The sequence below is a fragment of the Pan troglodytes genome, chromosome 6 (genome assembly GCF_028858775.2).
Source record: "Pan troglodytes isolate AG18354 chromosome 6, NHGRI_mPanTro3-v2.0_pri, whole genome shotgun sequence".
Lineage (NCBI taxonomy): Eukaryota > Metazoa > Chordata > Mammalia > Primates > Hominidae > Pan > Pan troglodytes.
The window spans coordinates 74,123,980-74,141,745 of record NC_072404.2 but is presented as its reverse complement, the minus strand read 5'-3'; the positions used below and the strand labels follow the sequence as shown (position 1 = coordinate 74,141,745).

The following is a 17,766-nucleotide window of genomic DNA, read 5'->3' as shown; positions in this document are numbered from 1 at the left end:
TTCAGGCCAGGAGTTAAAGAGCAGCCTGAGCAACGTGGCGCGACCCCATCTCAGTAGTTTCACCTCAACTTCCCAGCTCCTTGAACCCCAAGGTTCAAGGCTGCCATGAGCTGTGATGCCATCACAGCACTCCGTCCTGCGAGACTGAGGTAAACCATGTCTAAAAAAATAAAAAAATAAACTATCCAACTGTGCAACAGGGAGGGACTGCTTAAAGAAAACATGAGGCTGGCTGGACCCTATAATCCCAGCACTTTGGGAGGCCGAGGTGGGCGGATCACAAGGTCAGGAGATCGAGACCATCCTGGCTAACATGGTGAAACCCCGTCTCTACTAAAAATACAAAAAATTAGCTGGGCATGGTGGCAGCAGCCTGTAGTCCCAGCTTCTCCGGAGGCTGATGCAGGAAAATGGCGTGAACCCGGGAGGCGGAGCTTGCAGTGAGCCGAGATCGCGCCACTGCACTCCAGCCTGGGCAACAAAGCAAGACTCCGTCTCAAAAATATATATATATTTGGGCCTGCTTCTTTTGTGTGTGTGTGTAATGGAGTTTCACTCCTGTTGCCCAGGCTGTAGTGCACTGGTACTATCTCAGCTCACTGTAACCTCCACCTTCTGGGTTCGAGGGATTCTTATACCTCATACCTCAGCCTCCTGAGTAGCTGGGATTATAGGCATCCACCACCATGCTCAGCTAATTTTTGTATTTCATAGTAGAGACAGGGTTTTACCATGTTGGCCAGGCTGAAACTCCTTACCTCATGTGATCTGCCCACCTTGGCCTCCCAGAGTGCTGGGATTACAGGCGTGAGCCACCGTGCCCAGCCTAAACTGCCCAATTTTAAGGGGATAATTGGGAAAACAATTGTTTAAAAAGGCAATGAAGGCGTTGCCATGACTGTGGTTAGCAGTGCGAAGATCCTAGAAAACCTGTGTGAACTCCTGGGGGCTCATAGTCTACTGCCTGGTCAAGAGCTTTAGAAAACTTGGATGTACATGTTAGGACACCAGGTTCTGAAAGCTCTCAGGGTTGTATAAACTTCTATATTAAGTTCCATGATGCTCGATGGGTAGTCCCACATTTAGACACGCTATTGCTATTGCTGCTGCTTTCCTTATCATGAAAAGAGAAGATGCAGATAATACCTGAAGCAGGAAGACAAAGGGGAGATACTGAACTTGTCACCTACCTTTGGGTGCCCCTCATGCTTCATGTTTCCCATTGAGCCTCACTTATCAGTGACACAGGGAATGGTCCCTTTGCTCTCCACTTTCCCTGTGGCTGCCTGGAGGTAGGGGAGGCAGATCATGTCACTTGCCGACATTATGTTGCTGTGGATTCGTTGGAGCGACAGGAACAGGAAATTTTCCTGGTGGTGTATGTATCACTGGGGCTCACAGGGGTACTTTTTAGTCTTCTCACTGGCCTCTGTGATTCTGTGACCCTGGTTATTACATGTTCAGAAAGTGTCAGCTTATTTGAAAGTGATACTCTTCTTTTCTATTTAAACATTGCCAAAGACCATCACACTATTTTTTTAAATTGAAATATTTTTTTATTTTTTTATTTTTTGGAGATAAGAGTCTTGCCCTTTCATATGAACATGAAGGGACTCATAGTCCTTCACCTATTGTTGGTCTTTAATTTGATAACGTATCAGTAAAGGGTTATGTCTGAGTGAATTATAGAAGTTTAGGACCTAAAAAAGGAAGGTCCCAGAAACTGGGCTTTGGTTTATTTTTACTACTACACTTGCTATTGAAACCAAGCAGGTGACTTCATTTCTCTTGGATTCAGCTTTCTCATGTGTCAGGATGGGAGAGGAAGGGAGGCGTTGGGATAAGTGTCATTCCACTGTCTGTACTTCAAATCTGGCTAACATGTGTGGCAAATACTTAGATTTGTTGACAGAGGTTTCCTGGAGTGCTGTCTTGAACGATTCTGAACAGGCTCAGCAAGAAAGTGTGTTTCAGTTTTGGGTGTATCTGTCATGGAGAAGGAAGTAAGGACTGGGGAACACTCACAGCATTCCTGGGGCATTCCTGTCCATTATTTCAATACCTGGTGCTGATGTTTCCTGTCTCTTGTCAGGAATCCTGTCTACTGTGTGTATATGACATGAACTTACTGAGTGCTGCTTAGTTGCATCATAGACACCACCTGTCTTTGAACAGCTACCCTGACTCTTGATGGAATGCAAAGGCTGCCAAGGGCCACTGGTGTGTGGAATGGCCTTCGGTCATTTCTGCTTAGAACACAGAGGTCATTTTGGCTACTAACATAACTCTTCTTTTGAGTGAAAGGGTTAAAATGTTCCTCCCAAAAGTACTTAATTTTTAGGCTTGTTCTTCAGATTTGCCCAATATCCTAAGCAAAATGCCTTCAATATGAAGTGAATATTGCTTGATTGTAGGGAACTTGTCCATAATGTACTTGAGAATGCAGATACAAATAAAAGAATGTCTGTGTCAAATTTTATTTTCCACAAATTATGTTCTCTTTCAGCTTAAGCTCTTGGACCTCAGCTGAGGCAGTAAAAGAACCATATCCTGTGTTTGAATCAAACCCCGAGTTCCTGTATGTTTAGAAGGTTTGCCAGACAGGATTCCCTTTTGAAGCCCTCCTGGTTTGGAATTCCATGACTTAAAAGGATCGTCCGTGGGAGTAATAACATCAAGTTTGTTGGTAAAAAGTAAGTTTTAGGCCAGGTGTGGTGGCTCATGTCTGTAATCCCAGAACTTTGGGAGGCTGAGGCAGGCAGATCACCTGAGGTCAGGAGTTCGAGACCAGCCTGGCAGACATGGGAAAACCCTGTATCCACTAAAACTACAAAGAATTAGGTGAGCATGGTGGCGGGCACCTGTGATCCCAGCTACTTGGGAGGCTGAAGCAGGAGAATCACTTGAACCTGGGAGGCAGAGGCTGCAGTGAGCCAAGATCACAACACTGCACTCCAGCCTGAGTGACAGAGCGAGACTCTGCCTCAACAACAACAACAACAATAAAAAGTAAGTTCTATTTGCCACTGTCGTCATTTCTGGAATTAAAACAATAAAATGACATTTCTACTAAAATGTTTTTCTAGCTAGAGGTGACAGGTGTGGCTGTAAGTCCTTGATGGAAAAGCCTGGCTCTGAGCCACAGTCCTGGCACTCTCCATTGCCCCTGCCATTCCCCATCCCGTACTCAGTCATCTTCATCAGTGCAAGAATAGTGACCGCTGCCTCCACGATGTTCAGACACACTGTGGTGGCATGCACTATACCTAAGTACTTGAATGAAGTTTAATCTGCTGGGTTTTTTCTGCTCTGTTATTCCTGGGTCAATCTTATTAGCAAGTAAATATTGATGATTGAGTTTCTTCTCCTTTTTCTGAGACAGAGTTTCACTCTTGTTGCCCAGGCTGCAGCGCAGTGGCGCGATCTCCACTCACTGCAACCTCTGCCTCCCAGGTTCAAGTGATTCTCCTGCCTCAGCCTCTGAAGTAGCTGGGATTACAGGCATGCACCACCATGCCCGACTAATTTTTGTATTTTTCGTAGAGATGATGTTTCACCACGTTGGTCGGGCTGGTCTCAAACTCCTGACCTCAGGTGACCCACCTACCTCAGCTTCCCAAAGTATGGGGACTGCAGGTGTGAGCCACCATGCCCGGCCTGATGATTGAGTTTTTCTTATTATATCTGCATTTCTGCAGAACTTTAGTGGCTGAAGAAAGTACACTAGTGTTAATTTTCTTTTTCATGAAAGAAGTAATTTACTCTTCAGACAATTACTTGCCAGTCATAGGAAGGAAAAGTCAGGGTTTTCATCCACAATGATAGGAATTATTGTGACATTACAGGATGACTCTGTGATCAGCTTTAGGAAAAAACCCTGGTCATATCACAACCGTTTTACTAGCTGTGAGGCCACCATTGTTGGTAAAAAGTAAGTTTCTTTCTAGACCTGAACTAGTTATTTCCTAGTTACCTCCTGGAGTGGCTAATAAAATAAACACTAAAGGTAAGAGATTACCTGTATTTCGTATTATATTTCACTGCATTAAGACACTCTTTATCAGCATTTCTTAAATCACACAGAATCATTGTCCACTCTCTTTGTGGGACTTGCAGTTAGTTTCTTGCCTTTTTAAGGTATTTTATTTAATGGACCTCTTTTTCTTTAAAAAAATTTTGTTGGAAGTGTCACATTTGCAATCCCACTTCACTCATGTTTCCATGGCTTTGTTGAGCCCCCTGTGGAGGATTACACTACAAGTTTAATTCTGCAGGTTTCTTTGAAAAGAGCCAAACTGAAAGAATTTTAATGCTCTGCTCTTATAAAGCATCTCCTTCTGTATTTTTTTCTACAATATACTAAAGTAATTCTGTGCTCTATTTTACAGCTTCACAGTTTCTAAAAAGACCACGAAGCCCTGAGAGTAATGAAAAGGTTCCTGAAATTGAGGTCACTGTGGAAGGTAAGGGCCAGTCCTTGCCATGTTTCTGTTAATACTCCAGTTTAATAGTTATGTCAATTCACTAGCTTCATGTTTATACAGATGAAGGTAACCAAACTAGTTTTACCTGTGAACAGCTGCCTGTGATAAAGCTAAATTTCTGAATGTCTTTAATTGAAATTTTGAAAATTATTAACAGGAAGTAAATAACATGGATCACATCATAAACTGCACTCAAGAAAATCCCTAAAATGCTTTTCCTTTATTACAACAAATAAGGGTGCAGAGGGTCACATGGAATGTTTCATCTTTTGTCTGCTTTGTTTTTTTTATTCTTTTAAGGAAAGGAAGTTGAGGGGTGGTTTAAACAGCAGTGCCTGGAATCAAAGTATTTCCTACGACACCCTCTAATGTACTTCCTTCTCTCCATGCCCACGGGGTCTGCAGGGTTCTCATCTTTTCATGTTCACAGTATTAAAATACTTCATACAATACCAAAGACAGTTCCCAACCAACCATCAAATATGGGTATTTCTTCCATCTCCTCATAAATGCAAAAGGAAATAACTGCGTTAGGATCATTCTTTTTTATTTGGAGATGAAAGTCTCGCTCTGTCATCCAGGCTGGAGTGCAGTGGCATGATCTCTGCTCACTGCAGCCTCAGCCTCCTGGGTTCAAGCAATTCTCCTGCCTCAACCTTCCGAGTAGCTAGGACTACAGGCTCACACCGTCACATCCGGCTAATTTTTTTTTCTTTCTTTTTTTTTTTTTTGAGACGGAGTCTCGCTCTGTCGCCCAGGCTGGAGTGCAGTGGCGCGATCTCGGCTCACTGCAAGCTCCGCCTCCCGGGTTCACGCCATTCTCCTGCCTCAGCCTCCCGAGTAGCTGGGACTACAGGCACCCGCCACCAAGCCCGGCTATTTTTTTTTTTTGTATTTTTAGTAGAGGCGGGGTTTCACTGTGTTAGCCAGGATGGTCTCGATCTCCTGACCTCATGATCCACCCGCCTCTGCCTCCCAAAGTGCTGGGATTACAGGCGTGAGCCACCGCGCCTGGCTACATCCGGCTAATTTTTTGTATTTTAGTAGAGATGGGGTTTCACCATGTTGCCCAAGCTGGTCTCAAACTCCTGAGCTCAGGCAGTCTGCCTGCCTCGGCCTCCCAAAGTGCTAGGATTACAGGTGTGAGCCGCCGCGCCCAGCCTAGGATCATTTTTTTCTGTCCTAGGTGTTGATTTTTTAAACAAGAGTTTGCAGTACTGGTGTTTAGTGGTGCAATAATTTCCATTTAATCATCTGGCATACTCAGAGAGAGGATACCAGATGACTAAGAGTATACCTCGCAGAGAGTATACCAGATGACTGAGAGTATATCTCACAGAGAGTATACCAGATGACTGAATGGGGATTAGAGCGAGTATTTAAACTCTTCATTCATTGATCCTGTTAAAGGAAAGCTTACTTAATAACATAAACTCTTGGTTATGAATTAGATGTTTCTCCTATGAAAGCTTGTGGGCATCTTTGAGCAACTTAATACCTGATTATTTCTGTTCAAAAATGCCGAGAACTAAAAATCCATTCAAACCTTTACTTTTCTCCTTTTGGAAAAGTGCATGAGGTGTTCCTTTTGGTAAAAAGACACACTGTGTGACCACAGAGACCTGAGCCTGAACCTATGAAGATGTGAACAAGGTGAACAATGAGACTGTGTAAAAGGGAGGTTAATTCCAAGGTGACAGGAACTTTATGGAGAAGATTATGATTTCTACACCTTGTATCCCCTTCTAACTCTAGTATGAAGTTACATTGTATACGTTGGTGCTCTAATCTCAGTCTGTGGATATTAGATATTAAGATTGGGGAGAAAATAAAACAGCCAGTTAATGTGCACCATTTTTATAGGCACTGTCAGTAGCGTATAAGAAATAGCATGTTTCTCAAAAGTAAATTAGTTCATAGTAGTCAGTTGGCACATTTGGCAGGTACTTCTGTGAACTTTTTTTTTGCTATCTTTAAACTCTTCATTCATTGATCCCGTTAATCCAAAGCTTATTTAATAACATAAACTTTTGGTTGTCAATTAGATGTCAGGAAAAACAGAGAAATGAACAGCTAATATAACGAGTTAAAAGGATTGAGGCTGTAGGAATAATGTTACCAAGAATAACTTTAGGATTGTTTGCTACTGTAGCTAGCTGTGATTATCAAAATAGGGAGATGCCTGTTTTTCTCACATAAAAGTAATTGTGCAGGTAGGCTGAGGCTGACATTGGTTCAGTTGCTCAAACATGGTAAGACTGGCTTCCCTGTGCCTCTCTTCACTCTCCTTTCTGGTGCACAATGACCAAGAGAGCTCCTGTCGTCATGTCTCCATCCATCATGTCTCCATCCAATTATAAGTAAAGAAAATGCAGCACGAGCCCTGCCTGCACCCACAGTCAGGAAAAGCAAGAGGCTTTTTTTGAATCCTAGCAGAATTTTGCATAAGCCTCTTGGTTTTAAAAAAGGTGAATTTTAAAATAATAAAATAAAATAAAGCACAAACTCTGAGGCCAAGGTAATAGGATTTAAATCTGTGCTCTGCCACTTAGAAAAATTACTTAAATTCTCTGTTCTTTAGGTTGCACACATGTAAAATGGGAGGAAGAAAATAATATTTGACTCATGGTTTTTAAAATTTGAGGTGTTATTTCTTTAATAAACAGCTGCTATCATTTGAGAACACTTGCTATTTAGGCAGTTAGGAATTTTTCATTAGAAGGGATGTAAAGAAAGACGATGGGCATTTGTAATGGATTTAACATTCATCATTTGGCTGCCTGACTGACCCCCAGAGCTGTGATTTTACTCATGAATTTTTCAGAAGTCCCTTAGCTAGCAATGAGTGTAACCAGCCTCCCATTCTCACCATTCAGTGCTCTTGTTCTTATGTGTTTCTCTACAAACTTGGTTACTCTCACAAAGTGATAAAAACTTGCATTTCTTTTCTTTCCTTTTTAGAAACAGGATCTTGCTCTGTCACTCAGGTTGCAATGCAGTGGTGTGATCATGGCTCGCTGTAGATTCAAACTCCTGGGCTCAAGCAGTACTCCCGCCTCAGCCTCCCAAGTAGCTTGGACTACAGACGTACACCACCATGCAAAGCTAAATTTTTTATTTTTTTGTTGTAGAGATGGGATCGTGCTATGCTGCCCAGGATGATCTCAAACTCCTGTCCTCAATTGATCCTCCTGTCTCAGCCTCCCAAAGTGCTGGGATTATAGGCAGCCATGGGCCATCTGGGTCCAGTCTGCTATTTTCTTTTTTTAAATAACAACTTTATTGAAATGTAGTTCACATACCATGCAATTTGTTTATCAAAGTATGCAATTCAGTGGTTTTTAGAATATTCATGGAGCTGTGATCTATCACCACTATCCATTTTAGAAGCTTTCATTACCCTATAGAGAAATCCGCTGTTCTTTGCACTAGCTAAGAACGTGGCGGGGAGTAAGCTAGTGGCTTACTCCCCTCAACGCTTCTGTGTTCCCCATAGGCAACCACTGATCTATTTTTTGTCACCATAGATTTGCCTAATCTGGACCTTCTATATAAATAGGGTTGTGCAATATGTGATTGTTTGTGGCTGGGTTTTTTTTCCCTCTTAGCACAGTATTTTCAGAGTTCCTTCCTGTCATAGCACATGTCAGTATTTCGTTCCTTCTATGGCTGAATAATATTCCATGGTACAGAAACAACACATTTTATTTATTCTTCAGTTGATGAACATTTGGGTTGTTTCCATGTATTGACTGTTATGAATAATGCTGCTATGAAGATTCATGTACAAGTTTTTGTGTGGACATACATTTTTATTTTTCTGGGATATATACCTAGGAGAGAAATTGTTGCATTCTATGATGTTGTACATTTAGCCTTTTGAGAAACTGTTTTCCAAAGTGGTTACACCAGTCAGGTGCAGTGACTGATGTAATCCCAGCTACATGAGAGGCTGAGGTGGGAGGATCACTTGAGCCTATGAGTAAAGAGAGACCAGCTTGGGCAAGATAGCAAGACCCTGTCTCGGTTTTTGAAAAATCAAATTAAAATGACAAGAAGACAGGTGCGGTGGCTCATGTCTGTAATCCCAGCACTTTGAAAGGCCAAGGTGGGTGGATAACTTGAGGTCAGGAGTTCAAAACCAGCCTGGCTGGGTATGGTGGCAGATGCCTGTAATCCCAGCTACTCGGGAGGTTGAGGCAAGGAGAATTTTTTGAACCCAGGAGGTGGAGGTTGCAGTGAGTCAGGATCACACCACTGCATTCCAGCCAGGGCAAAAGAGTGAGACTCTGTCACACAAAAGAAGTAAAAATATAAATAAATAAATAAAATGACAAGAAAAGAAACACCCAAAGTAGTTAAACCATTTTGTGTTCCCACCAGTAATGTATGTGGGTTCCAATCTCTCCACATTTTCACCAACATTTCTTTTTTTGAGACATGATCTCGCTGTGTCACTTAGGCAGGAGTGCAGTGGTGTGAACACGGCTCACTGCAGTCTCGAACCCGCAGACACTCGTGATCCTTTTATTTCAGCCTCTTGAGAAGTTGGGACTACAGTCAAACTCCAGCACATTCAGCTAATTTCTTTTATTTTTAGTAGAGACAGGATTTCACTATGTCGCCCAGGCTGGTTTCTAACTCCTGGACCCAAGTGATCCACCTTCCTTGGCCTCCCACACTGCTGGGATTATAGGTGTGAACCACCATGCCTGGTCCTCTCTCTCTTCTCTCTCTTCCCTTTCTTTCTTGGTAGAAGGAAACGTGTCATGTACCAGCTATCCATCCAATGACTGCCCATCAGTTCCATATTCACCCTTCACTGCCTGATCTGCAAACATAGAGGTGGGTTCCTTAAATGCTTCTTCTGTCAGCTGGTACATGATTAAATGTTGTCAGTACATAGTACTAGAGGGACCTTGTAAGAGGCTTTTCTTTCTGGTTGTGGTGTGCGAATCTCCACAGGCACTGAGCTTCTCCAGTACCGGGCTCTTGCCCTGCATGGTGCTCAGCAGCACCCAGTGACCAGCAGTTCTCTGCACCTGCCTGGGTGGATTTGTAGTGAGACAACTGTTCATTAATAGCTTAATCTAGCACCCCAGAGGGTGAATTTTCAGCAAATTCCAGAGGGCAGATTGCTAGCATGTTCAACCATGTGGTAATGCAGCAATTCTGCTATTGAATTACCCATGACTGTGCTCTCTCCAAGCGGGGGCTGGATCTCAGCCATAGTGGGGGAGTCTTTTCCTTGATCACAGTATCTCAGCATTGGGACAGTAGGGACAGTTACTGCTTGTTATATCAGCTGGTCCTATACTCTTTTTTTTTTTTTTTGGAGACAGGGTCTCCCTCTGTTGCTCAAGCTGAAGTGCGGTGGCAAAATCATGGTTCACTGCAGCCTTGACTGCCCTGGCTCGAGCAATCCTCCCACCTCAGTCTCCTAAGTACGTAGGACTATAGGTGTGTGCCACCACACCCAGGTTTTTTTTTGTTGTGGTTAGTTAGTTTGTTTGGGTAGAGACAGGGTCTCACTGTGTTTCCCAGGCTGGTCTCAAACTCCTGGCCTCAAGGAATCTTCCTGTCTTGGCTTCCCAAATTGCTGAAATTATAAACATGTGCCACCATGCCTGGCCTCTGCTAGTCCTATATTCTCTAGCATTCTCTTTACTTTTTGGTAGCAAATCTCTCATTATGCTGTTGCCCTGTTATAATTAATAATTTTTTATTTTAAATTTAACACTTTAAACTTTTGAGTGGTTTATGTCTCCTGTTAGGACTCTGACAAATACAGAATTGATGCTAGGAAGGGTCCCGGGAGATAGACCCAGACAACTGGGATTTGGGGATAGGTTTGGTTATCCAAGGGGCAGCGCTGAGCTCCTTGGCAATGGGAAATGGGATGCTGGTGATTTCCAGGAAGTGACCTCATAATGACTCAAGCTACCACTTGCTGTTGATTGTGATGAAATGCCAGTGGAGGCACATGCCTTGGGAGCTAAGTGGCTGCTGCACTTGACCACTATGAAGACTGGTGTGGGAAGAATCCTTTTGGATGCACTTCAGCAGGGACCCCTGATCCTGGGTCACAGGCCTGTACTGGGCCACACAACAGGAGGCGAGTAGAGGGTGGGTGAGCGAAGCTTCATCTGTATTTCCAGCTGCTCCCCACATTACCACCTGATCTCTGCCTTCTGTCAGATCAGCAGCAACATTAGATTCTCATGTGAGCACGAACCCTATTGTGAACTGTGCATGCAAGGGATCTATCTTGCTCTGTCCTTAGGAGAATCTAATGCCTGATGATCTGTCATTGTCTCCCATCACCTCCAGATGGGACCATCTAGTTGCAGGAAAAGAAGGTCAAGACTCCCACTCATTCTACATTATGGTGAGTTATGTAATTATTTTGTTATATGCCACAATGTAATAATAATAGAAATAAAGTGCACAATAAATGTAATGTGCTTTATATATCCCAAAACTGACCTTCGCTGCCCCTAGTCTATGGAAAAACTGTCTTCCACAAAACCGGTCCCTGGTCCCCCCAAAATTGGAGACCGCTGCACTTGAGCACTTACAGAGAGAAAAGCAAAAAGCTCAAGTCTTTACCTCTCAGCATAAGTCATGGTCTGAGATCCAGAGAGCTTCCATGATAGCACAAACACAATTCCTTATTTCTTGTATCCACAGGGGTGATATTATTGGTAATCAATATCAATTGGTAATCAATAATTATTAAACGTGTTGGTTGCTGAATTACCATGACAGTTGAATTCACTGTGTCACCAAGGTTCTCATGATAATGTTAGGGCACTAATAAGTGAAGAATGGGAACTTTTTCTTTTTCTTTTCTTTTTTTTTTTTTTTTTTTGAGACAGTCTTCCTGTGTTGCCCAGGCTGGAGCACAGTGGTTTGATCTTGGCTCACTGCAGTCTCAACCTCTCAGGCTCAAGCTATCCTTCTGCCTCAGACTCTGGGGTAGCTGGGACAACAGGTACTAGCCATCATGCCCAACTAATTTTTGTGTTTTGTAGAGATGTGTTTCATCACATTGCTCTGGCTGGTCTCAAACTCCTGGGCTCAAGCCATCCACACACCTTGGACTTATAAAGTTTTGAGATTACAGGCAGGAGCCACCATGCCCGGCCCTATTCTCTTTTACACTGGTTTATTGTGAGGGCCTCCAATTGTCTTCCTATTAGGCTTGCTCACTTCGGCCTGTTCACTGAAGCCAGAGGAATTCTCCTAAAAGGCAAATTTGGATCAAAATAGTTCTTGATTAAAACCTGCTGGTGACTGCCCATTGCCTTTAAGACAAAGTCCAAACTAATTTGGCCACAGGGCCTGGTAAGAGCTGGCCTCTGCTCACCTTCCCAGTTTTATCCTGCACCAGCCTCCCCAAATCCCTACCCTCCAGCCACAGGAATGTCAGTTTCCTTGGGGGACTTTACTGGTCCTTCAGGAAACCCTCTCCCTACCTCCATCATCACTCTTTCACTCTCATCTTTGCTCATCTTTAGCCTCAGCCAAGATGTCTCACCCTACTCTCTATGATGCAACAAGAAGCCCCTGGGGAATGTTTCAGTCCCAGTCTGTACTATTGTCATGTGCTCATCACAGTCTGGTAAGTGTTGGCCTGTGATTCCTAGATTAGTCCATTTTGCATTGCTATAAGGAAACACCTCAGGCTGGGTAGTTTATAAAGAAAAACAGTTCATTTGGCTCACAGTCCTGCAGACTATACAAGTAGCATGGTGCCAGGCTGGGAGCAGTGGCCCACACCTGTAATCCCGGAACTTTGGGACGCTGAAGCAGGAGGATTGCTTGAGCCCAGAAGTTCGAAAGCAGCCTGGGAAACATGATAAGATCTTGTCTCTGCTAAAAATAAAAAAAAAAAATAGCGAGGTATGATGGTACACTGATGCATGCCTGTGATTTCAGCTACTTGAAAGGCTAAGGTAAAAAGACCTCTTTAGCCCGGGATGTCAGAGTTGCAATGAGCCATAATTACACTACTGCTCTCTCGCCTGAGTGTCAGAGTGAGACTCTGTCTCAGGAAAAAAAAAAAGCATAGTACCAGCATCTGCTGGTGAGGACCTCAGGAGGCTTCCTCTCATGGTGGAAGATGAAGGAGGAGCTGGCATGTCACTTGTTGAGAAGAGGGAGCAAGGGAGAGGGGAGGAGGTGCCAGGCTCTTTAAACAATCAGCTCTCATGTGAACTAGTAGAGAGAGAATTCACTCATTACCTTGGGGAGGGCACCAAGCCATTCATGAGGGATCTGCCCTCATGACTCACACCTCCCACCAGGCCCCACCTCCAACATTAGGGATTCAATTTCAGTAAGATTTGGAAGAGACAAACGTTCAAGCTATATCAATTTCCTGCTACCCTATAAGCTCTGCGAGGGCAGAAACTTTTTTTTTTTTTTTGGATACAGAGTTTCACTCTTGTTGCCCAGGCTGGAGTGCAGCGCCTCAGCTCATTGCAACCTCCGCCTCCTGGGTTGAAGCGATTCTCCTGCCTCAGCCTCCCGAGTAGCTGTAGCTGGGATTACAGACATGCACAACCATGCCTTGCTAATTTTTGTACTTTTAGTAGAGACAGGGTTTCACCATGTTTGTCAGGCTGGTCTCGAACTCCTGACTTCAGGTGATTCACCTGCCTCAGCTTCCCAAAGTGCTGGGATTACAGGCGTGAGCCACCACGCCCGGCCAAGGGCAGAAACTCTTATACCTTGTTCACTGCTGTTTCCTGGGCACCTATTATAGTGCCTGGTATTTAGTAGGAGCTCAAGAAGTGTTTGTTAGGGCCTGATGTGTTGGTGCAATCCTGTAATCCCAGCTCTTTGGGAGGTGGGGGCCAGAGGATTACTTGTGCCCAGGAGTTTAAGGCCAGTCTGGGCAACATAGTGAGACCCTGTCTCTAGAAAAAATAATAAACTGGCCAGGCACGGTGGCTCACACCTGTAATCCCAGCACTTTGGGAGGCTGAGGTGGGCAGATCACCTGAGGTCAGGAGTTCAAGACCAGCCTGGCGAACATGGTGAAACCCTGTCTCTACTAAAAATATAAAAGTTAGTCGGGCATAGTGGCACACACCTGTAATCCCAGCTACTCGGAAGGCTGAGGAAAGAGAATCGCTTGAACCCAGGAGGCAAAGGTTGCAGAGAGCCGAGATCGTGCCACTGCACTCCAGTCTGGGCGACAGAGCGAGACTCCGTCTGAAAAATAAAAATAAAAAGAAAAAAAAATAAATTTAGCTGGGTGTGGTGTTACATGGCTGTAATCTCAACTACTTGGGAGGCTAAGGTGGGAGGATCACTTGAGCCCAGGTGATGGAAGCTGCAGTGAGCCATAACGAAGCTGCAGTGAGCCATAATCATCCTGCTGTACTTCAGCCTGTGTGACAGAAGGGGACTGTGTCTCAAAAAAAGTAAAAAAGAGAAAAAAAAGAAAAATATTCGTTGGGAAAATAAAAGAGTGAACAAGCAATGTTTCAGGAGAGTACTGTGAATGTGGGTCATGTCAGTAGAGTGTAGGAAGTTGGGCAGGAGCGGCTGTACTTGAAGAGCAGGTTGGTGGAGACCAGGTCATTTATCGTAAGCAGTTTGCCCTGTAGCATGTGGATCAAATATCCCACATTGGCTGCTGGTGACTGAACTGGGCTTCCTGTTTCTGTGTTTGGTTTGACCATCACAGTGTTGAAGAACTATTGAAGTGAATACCTTGCAGTTTGCTACAGTTCCCCCCGGTCTCCCACATTACTCTGGCCTCATTCCCTCCTGTAGGTTGCCTGACCCTCTGAGACCTGTGTTTGCTGTCCCTGCAGATGGGTGGGTAGGAGGTGATTTAAGGAGGAAGATTTAATATGTGAGTTATAGAAAGATAAATAGACTGGGCTCAGTGGCTAAAGCCTATAATCCTAGCACTAGGCCAAGGCAGGAGGATTAGTTTGACCCAGGAGTTCAAGACCAGTCTGGGCCATAGTGAGACCCCATCTCTACAAAAAATTTAAAAATTAGCCAGGCATGGTGGCATGCACCTGCATTCGCAGCTACTCGGGAGGCTGAAGTGGGAGGATAGCTTGAGCCCAGGAATTGAAAGCTGCAGTAAGCGGTGATCTTGCCATTGCACTCCACTCTGAGTGACAGAGTGAGACCCTATCTCAGAAAGAAAAAAGCAAGAGAGAGATAAATAGATCCAGCATTGGTGGGAGTGTGCTTTTGAGTGCTCTTTAGGAGAAAATTTTATTTTAATATTTTTTTCTTCTTTAAATTTTTTATATTCTAGCAGGCTGGGTCCATTCTCTCCCCTTTAATTTCTCAAACACAAAGCGCCCTGCCGGAATTTCAGGTTGGCTCTGCAGTATATCACCATTAACATAGCAGCCTGCTATGTTGTAAGTCCTTATGCCAGAAACTGTGCGGGATACAAAATGTAAGAGAAGGCTGGAATAGAGCATCTCCGGGGGAAACGAGAGCCAGAGATACAGCTGTGCCCCATGGAGAGAGCCAGCTGGTGTTTGGTAGTTCCTTGTGGAAAGGCTGTACTTTGGTAAGGTCTCCACATCTGCAATGTGGCCTTCAATATTATAGGTCCCCAAACTCCAGGTTTTTATGTTCCCTACATAGGTCAGGGTCGTAGGGAGTGATTCACCCTAGCAGAACTCCCTGGTTTTTAAGGCAGGTGTTCCATTTATTAATTGACAAAGGATGCATATTTCTCCTTTGGTAACCTGATGAGTTAGGTCTTTTCTCCAGGGACTCCCTTTCCACCTGAAGGTTCTTGGAAAACTAAGCAGAGAATGAGGGAAAGGCTGTGAACAAGCTTGCTGGTCCCTCCCTGTCCTAAAAAAGAGCATACCTCTTCTGTAACCAGAAGACCCTTTTCACTAGTCAAGGCTGGGCAGACTGAGATGAGGGGTGTGTGTGTGTGTGTGTGTGTGTGTGTGTGTGTGTGTGTGTATGTTGAGACAGGGCCTCACTCTGTCACCCAGGCTGGAGTGCAGTGGTGAGATCAGAGCTCACTGCAGCTTCTACTTCTGCAGCTTCCACTTTGATCCTCCCACTTCAGCCTCCAAAGTAACTGGGACTATAGGAATGTGCCACCACACCCAGCTCATTTTCTAATTTTTTGCAGAGATGAGGTTTCGCTCTGTTGCTCAGGCTGGTCTTGAACTTCTGGCCTCACGGGATATCCTCCTGCCTTAGTCTCCCAATGGGCTGGGATTACAGGTGTGAGCCACCTCACCTGACCTGCGATGAGTTTTCAACAATGTGATTCCTCTTTTACAGAACCACCTTAGCTAAATATTCTTTTGAGAACAAGGGCTAGCCTGTAGTTTCATGGCCTTTTTTCCATTTGTGGTTTTTGCCAGGTGGAATTTAAATGACCTTTTATCAAGATGGATAAACCCAAGTTTCCCAGTGCTGGAATACAGAAAATGGATGGACAAGTAAGTCCCACTCAGCACCCATAGCCCAGACATGGGGACCTCAACACACCTGGGCCCCAGACATCACCTTTCATTGTGAGTAGCTCAGAGATGACACTTTGTTGTTAAGTGCCCACTGGCAATAGTTTCTATAACAGCAAGTGAAGGAATAAATAGTCACCAAAACATTTTATGTTCCCAATTCCAACATTAATTGGATGAGATAATTATTTTATGAAAATTTTCATATAGCACAGTCCTGGCCATATCTTTAAGTGAACAGAAAAATTCTATTAAAAAGTCAACCTTCTATCTCACTCTGTTGCCCAGACTGGAGTGCAGCGGTGCAGTGGTGCAGTTATGGCTCACTGCAGCCACAACTTACTGGGCTCAAGCAATCCTCCCACCTCAGCCTCTGAAAGTGCTGGAATTATAAGCAGACAGCCACCATGCCTGAAAGCTCGACAATTTACATCAAGTGTAATAAGAATGCTCATGCCCTGTGACTCACAGTAATCTCACTTCTGGAAATACCATCTTTGGATATAATTCAACCTAAACAAAAGGTCATATGCACACAGTGAAAATCCGGATGTAATTTTTTTCTCTTTTTAAAAACATATGGAATGATTCACAAATTTGCATGACATTCTTGCACAGAGGCCATGCCAATCTCTCTATCGTTCCAACTTTAGTATATGTGCTACTGAAGCAAACATGAGTAATTTAAGATAAAGTGGTTAAGTGGAATAAGGAAGAGTTATGGGGAATTTAACAATTTATGGTATTTATAGGCACCTAGTAACAGCTCAGTAAATATTAGCTGCTACTTTTATTATTTTTATGGTAATTCCACTCAATTAAAAACTGTCATTAAAAATTACCATTGTCATGGAACATAATGTATCCTACAGTATAATTGTAAAAACAGATACAATTTGTCCCTTGGTATATGGGGGGGATTAGTTCCAGCTCCCCCATTTCTGTGTATACCAAAGTCCACCCATACCCACTGCAGCCTAGACTTTTCAGGCTCAAGGGATCTTCCCACCCCAGACTCCAAAGTAGCCGGAACTATAGGTGTGCACCACCACCACATCTGGCTAATTTAAAAATTTTTTTTGGTAGACAACAGGGTCTCACTATGTTGCCCAGGCTGGTCTCCAACTCCTGTCCTCAAGCGATCCTCCTGCCTAGGCTTCCCAAATTGCTGGGATTACAGGCATGAGCCACCATACCTGGCCTCTGCTAGTTCTGTATTCTCTAGAGTCGTCTTTCATTTGTGCTAGTCATTACGCCAATCCTCTGTTATAATTAATACTTTTCATATTAAATTTACATATATATTTTTTACTTTTTTTTTGTTTTTTATTGGTACTGGGTCTCACTCAATCACCTAGGCTAAAGTGCAGTGGCACGATCTCTGTTCACGGCTACCTCCACTTCCCAGGCTCAAGCAGTTCTCCTCCCTCAGCCTCCCGAGTAGCTGGGATTACAGATATGTGCCACCACCCCTGGCTAATTTTTGTGTTTTTTGTAGAGATGGTGTTTCGCCGTGTTTCCCAGGCTGGTCTCAAACTCCTGAGCTCAAAGCGATCACCTGCCTTGGCCTCCCAAAGTGCTGGGATTACAGGTGTGAGCCACCGTGCCCATTTTAGTTTAAACTTCTGAGTGGTTTATATCTCCTGATTGGACTCCTAGAAATACAGAATTGATGCTAGGAAGGGTACCAGGAGATGGACCCACACAGATGGGATTTGGGCATAGGTTTGGTTATCCAAGGAGCAGAGCTGAGCTCCTTGCCAGTGGGACATGGGATGCTGGTGATTTCTAGGAAGTGACCTCAC

The 17,766-nt window shown here is 44.0% G+C and overlaps 1 protein-coding gene and 2 pseudogenes across 8 annotated transcripts in view; 2 read left to right on the top strand and 1 right to left on the bottom strand.

Moving 5' to 3' along the window:
• Positions 1-2,643, top strand: part of LOC104007274 (rab5 GDP/GTP exchange factor-like) — a 72,118-nt pseudogene extending 69,475 nt beyond the window's left edge.
• The window catches only part of LOC134806991 (putative uncharacterized protein encoded by LINC00269), a 51,096-nt gene continuing 35,921 nt past the window's right edge, over positions 2,592-17,766 (top strand). For 2 of the 8 annotated variants that reach the window (XM_063814281.1, XM_063814280.1), the window contains exons 1-3: positions 2,875-3,009; positions 4,389-4,463; positions 10,815-10,872. In XM_063814281.1, coding sequence (XP_063670351.1) covers positions 4,428-4,463; positions 10,815-10,872 — 94 coding nt within the window. In that variant the 5' untranslated portion in view covers positions 2,875-3,009; positions 4,389-4,427. Of the gene's footprint in view, positions 2,694-2,874; positions 3,010-4,387; positions 4,464-9,218; positions 9,330-10,767; positions 10,873-11,387; positions 11,479-12,004; positions 12,109-15,862; positions 16,016-17,766 lie in introns of those variants that run through there. The other 6 variants (XM_063814279.1, XR_010158468.1, XR_010158465.1 and 3 more) reach the window with 6 other exon arrangements.
• Positions 16,535-16,634, bottom strand: LOC112209859 (U6 spliceosomal RNA; annotated as a pseudogene).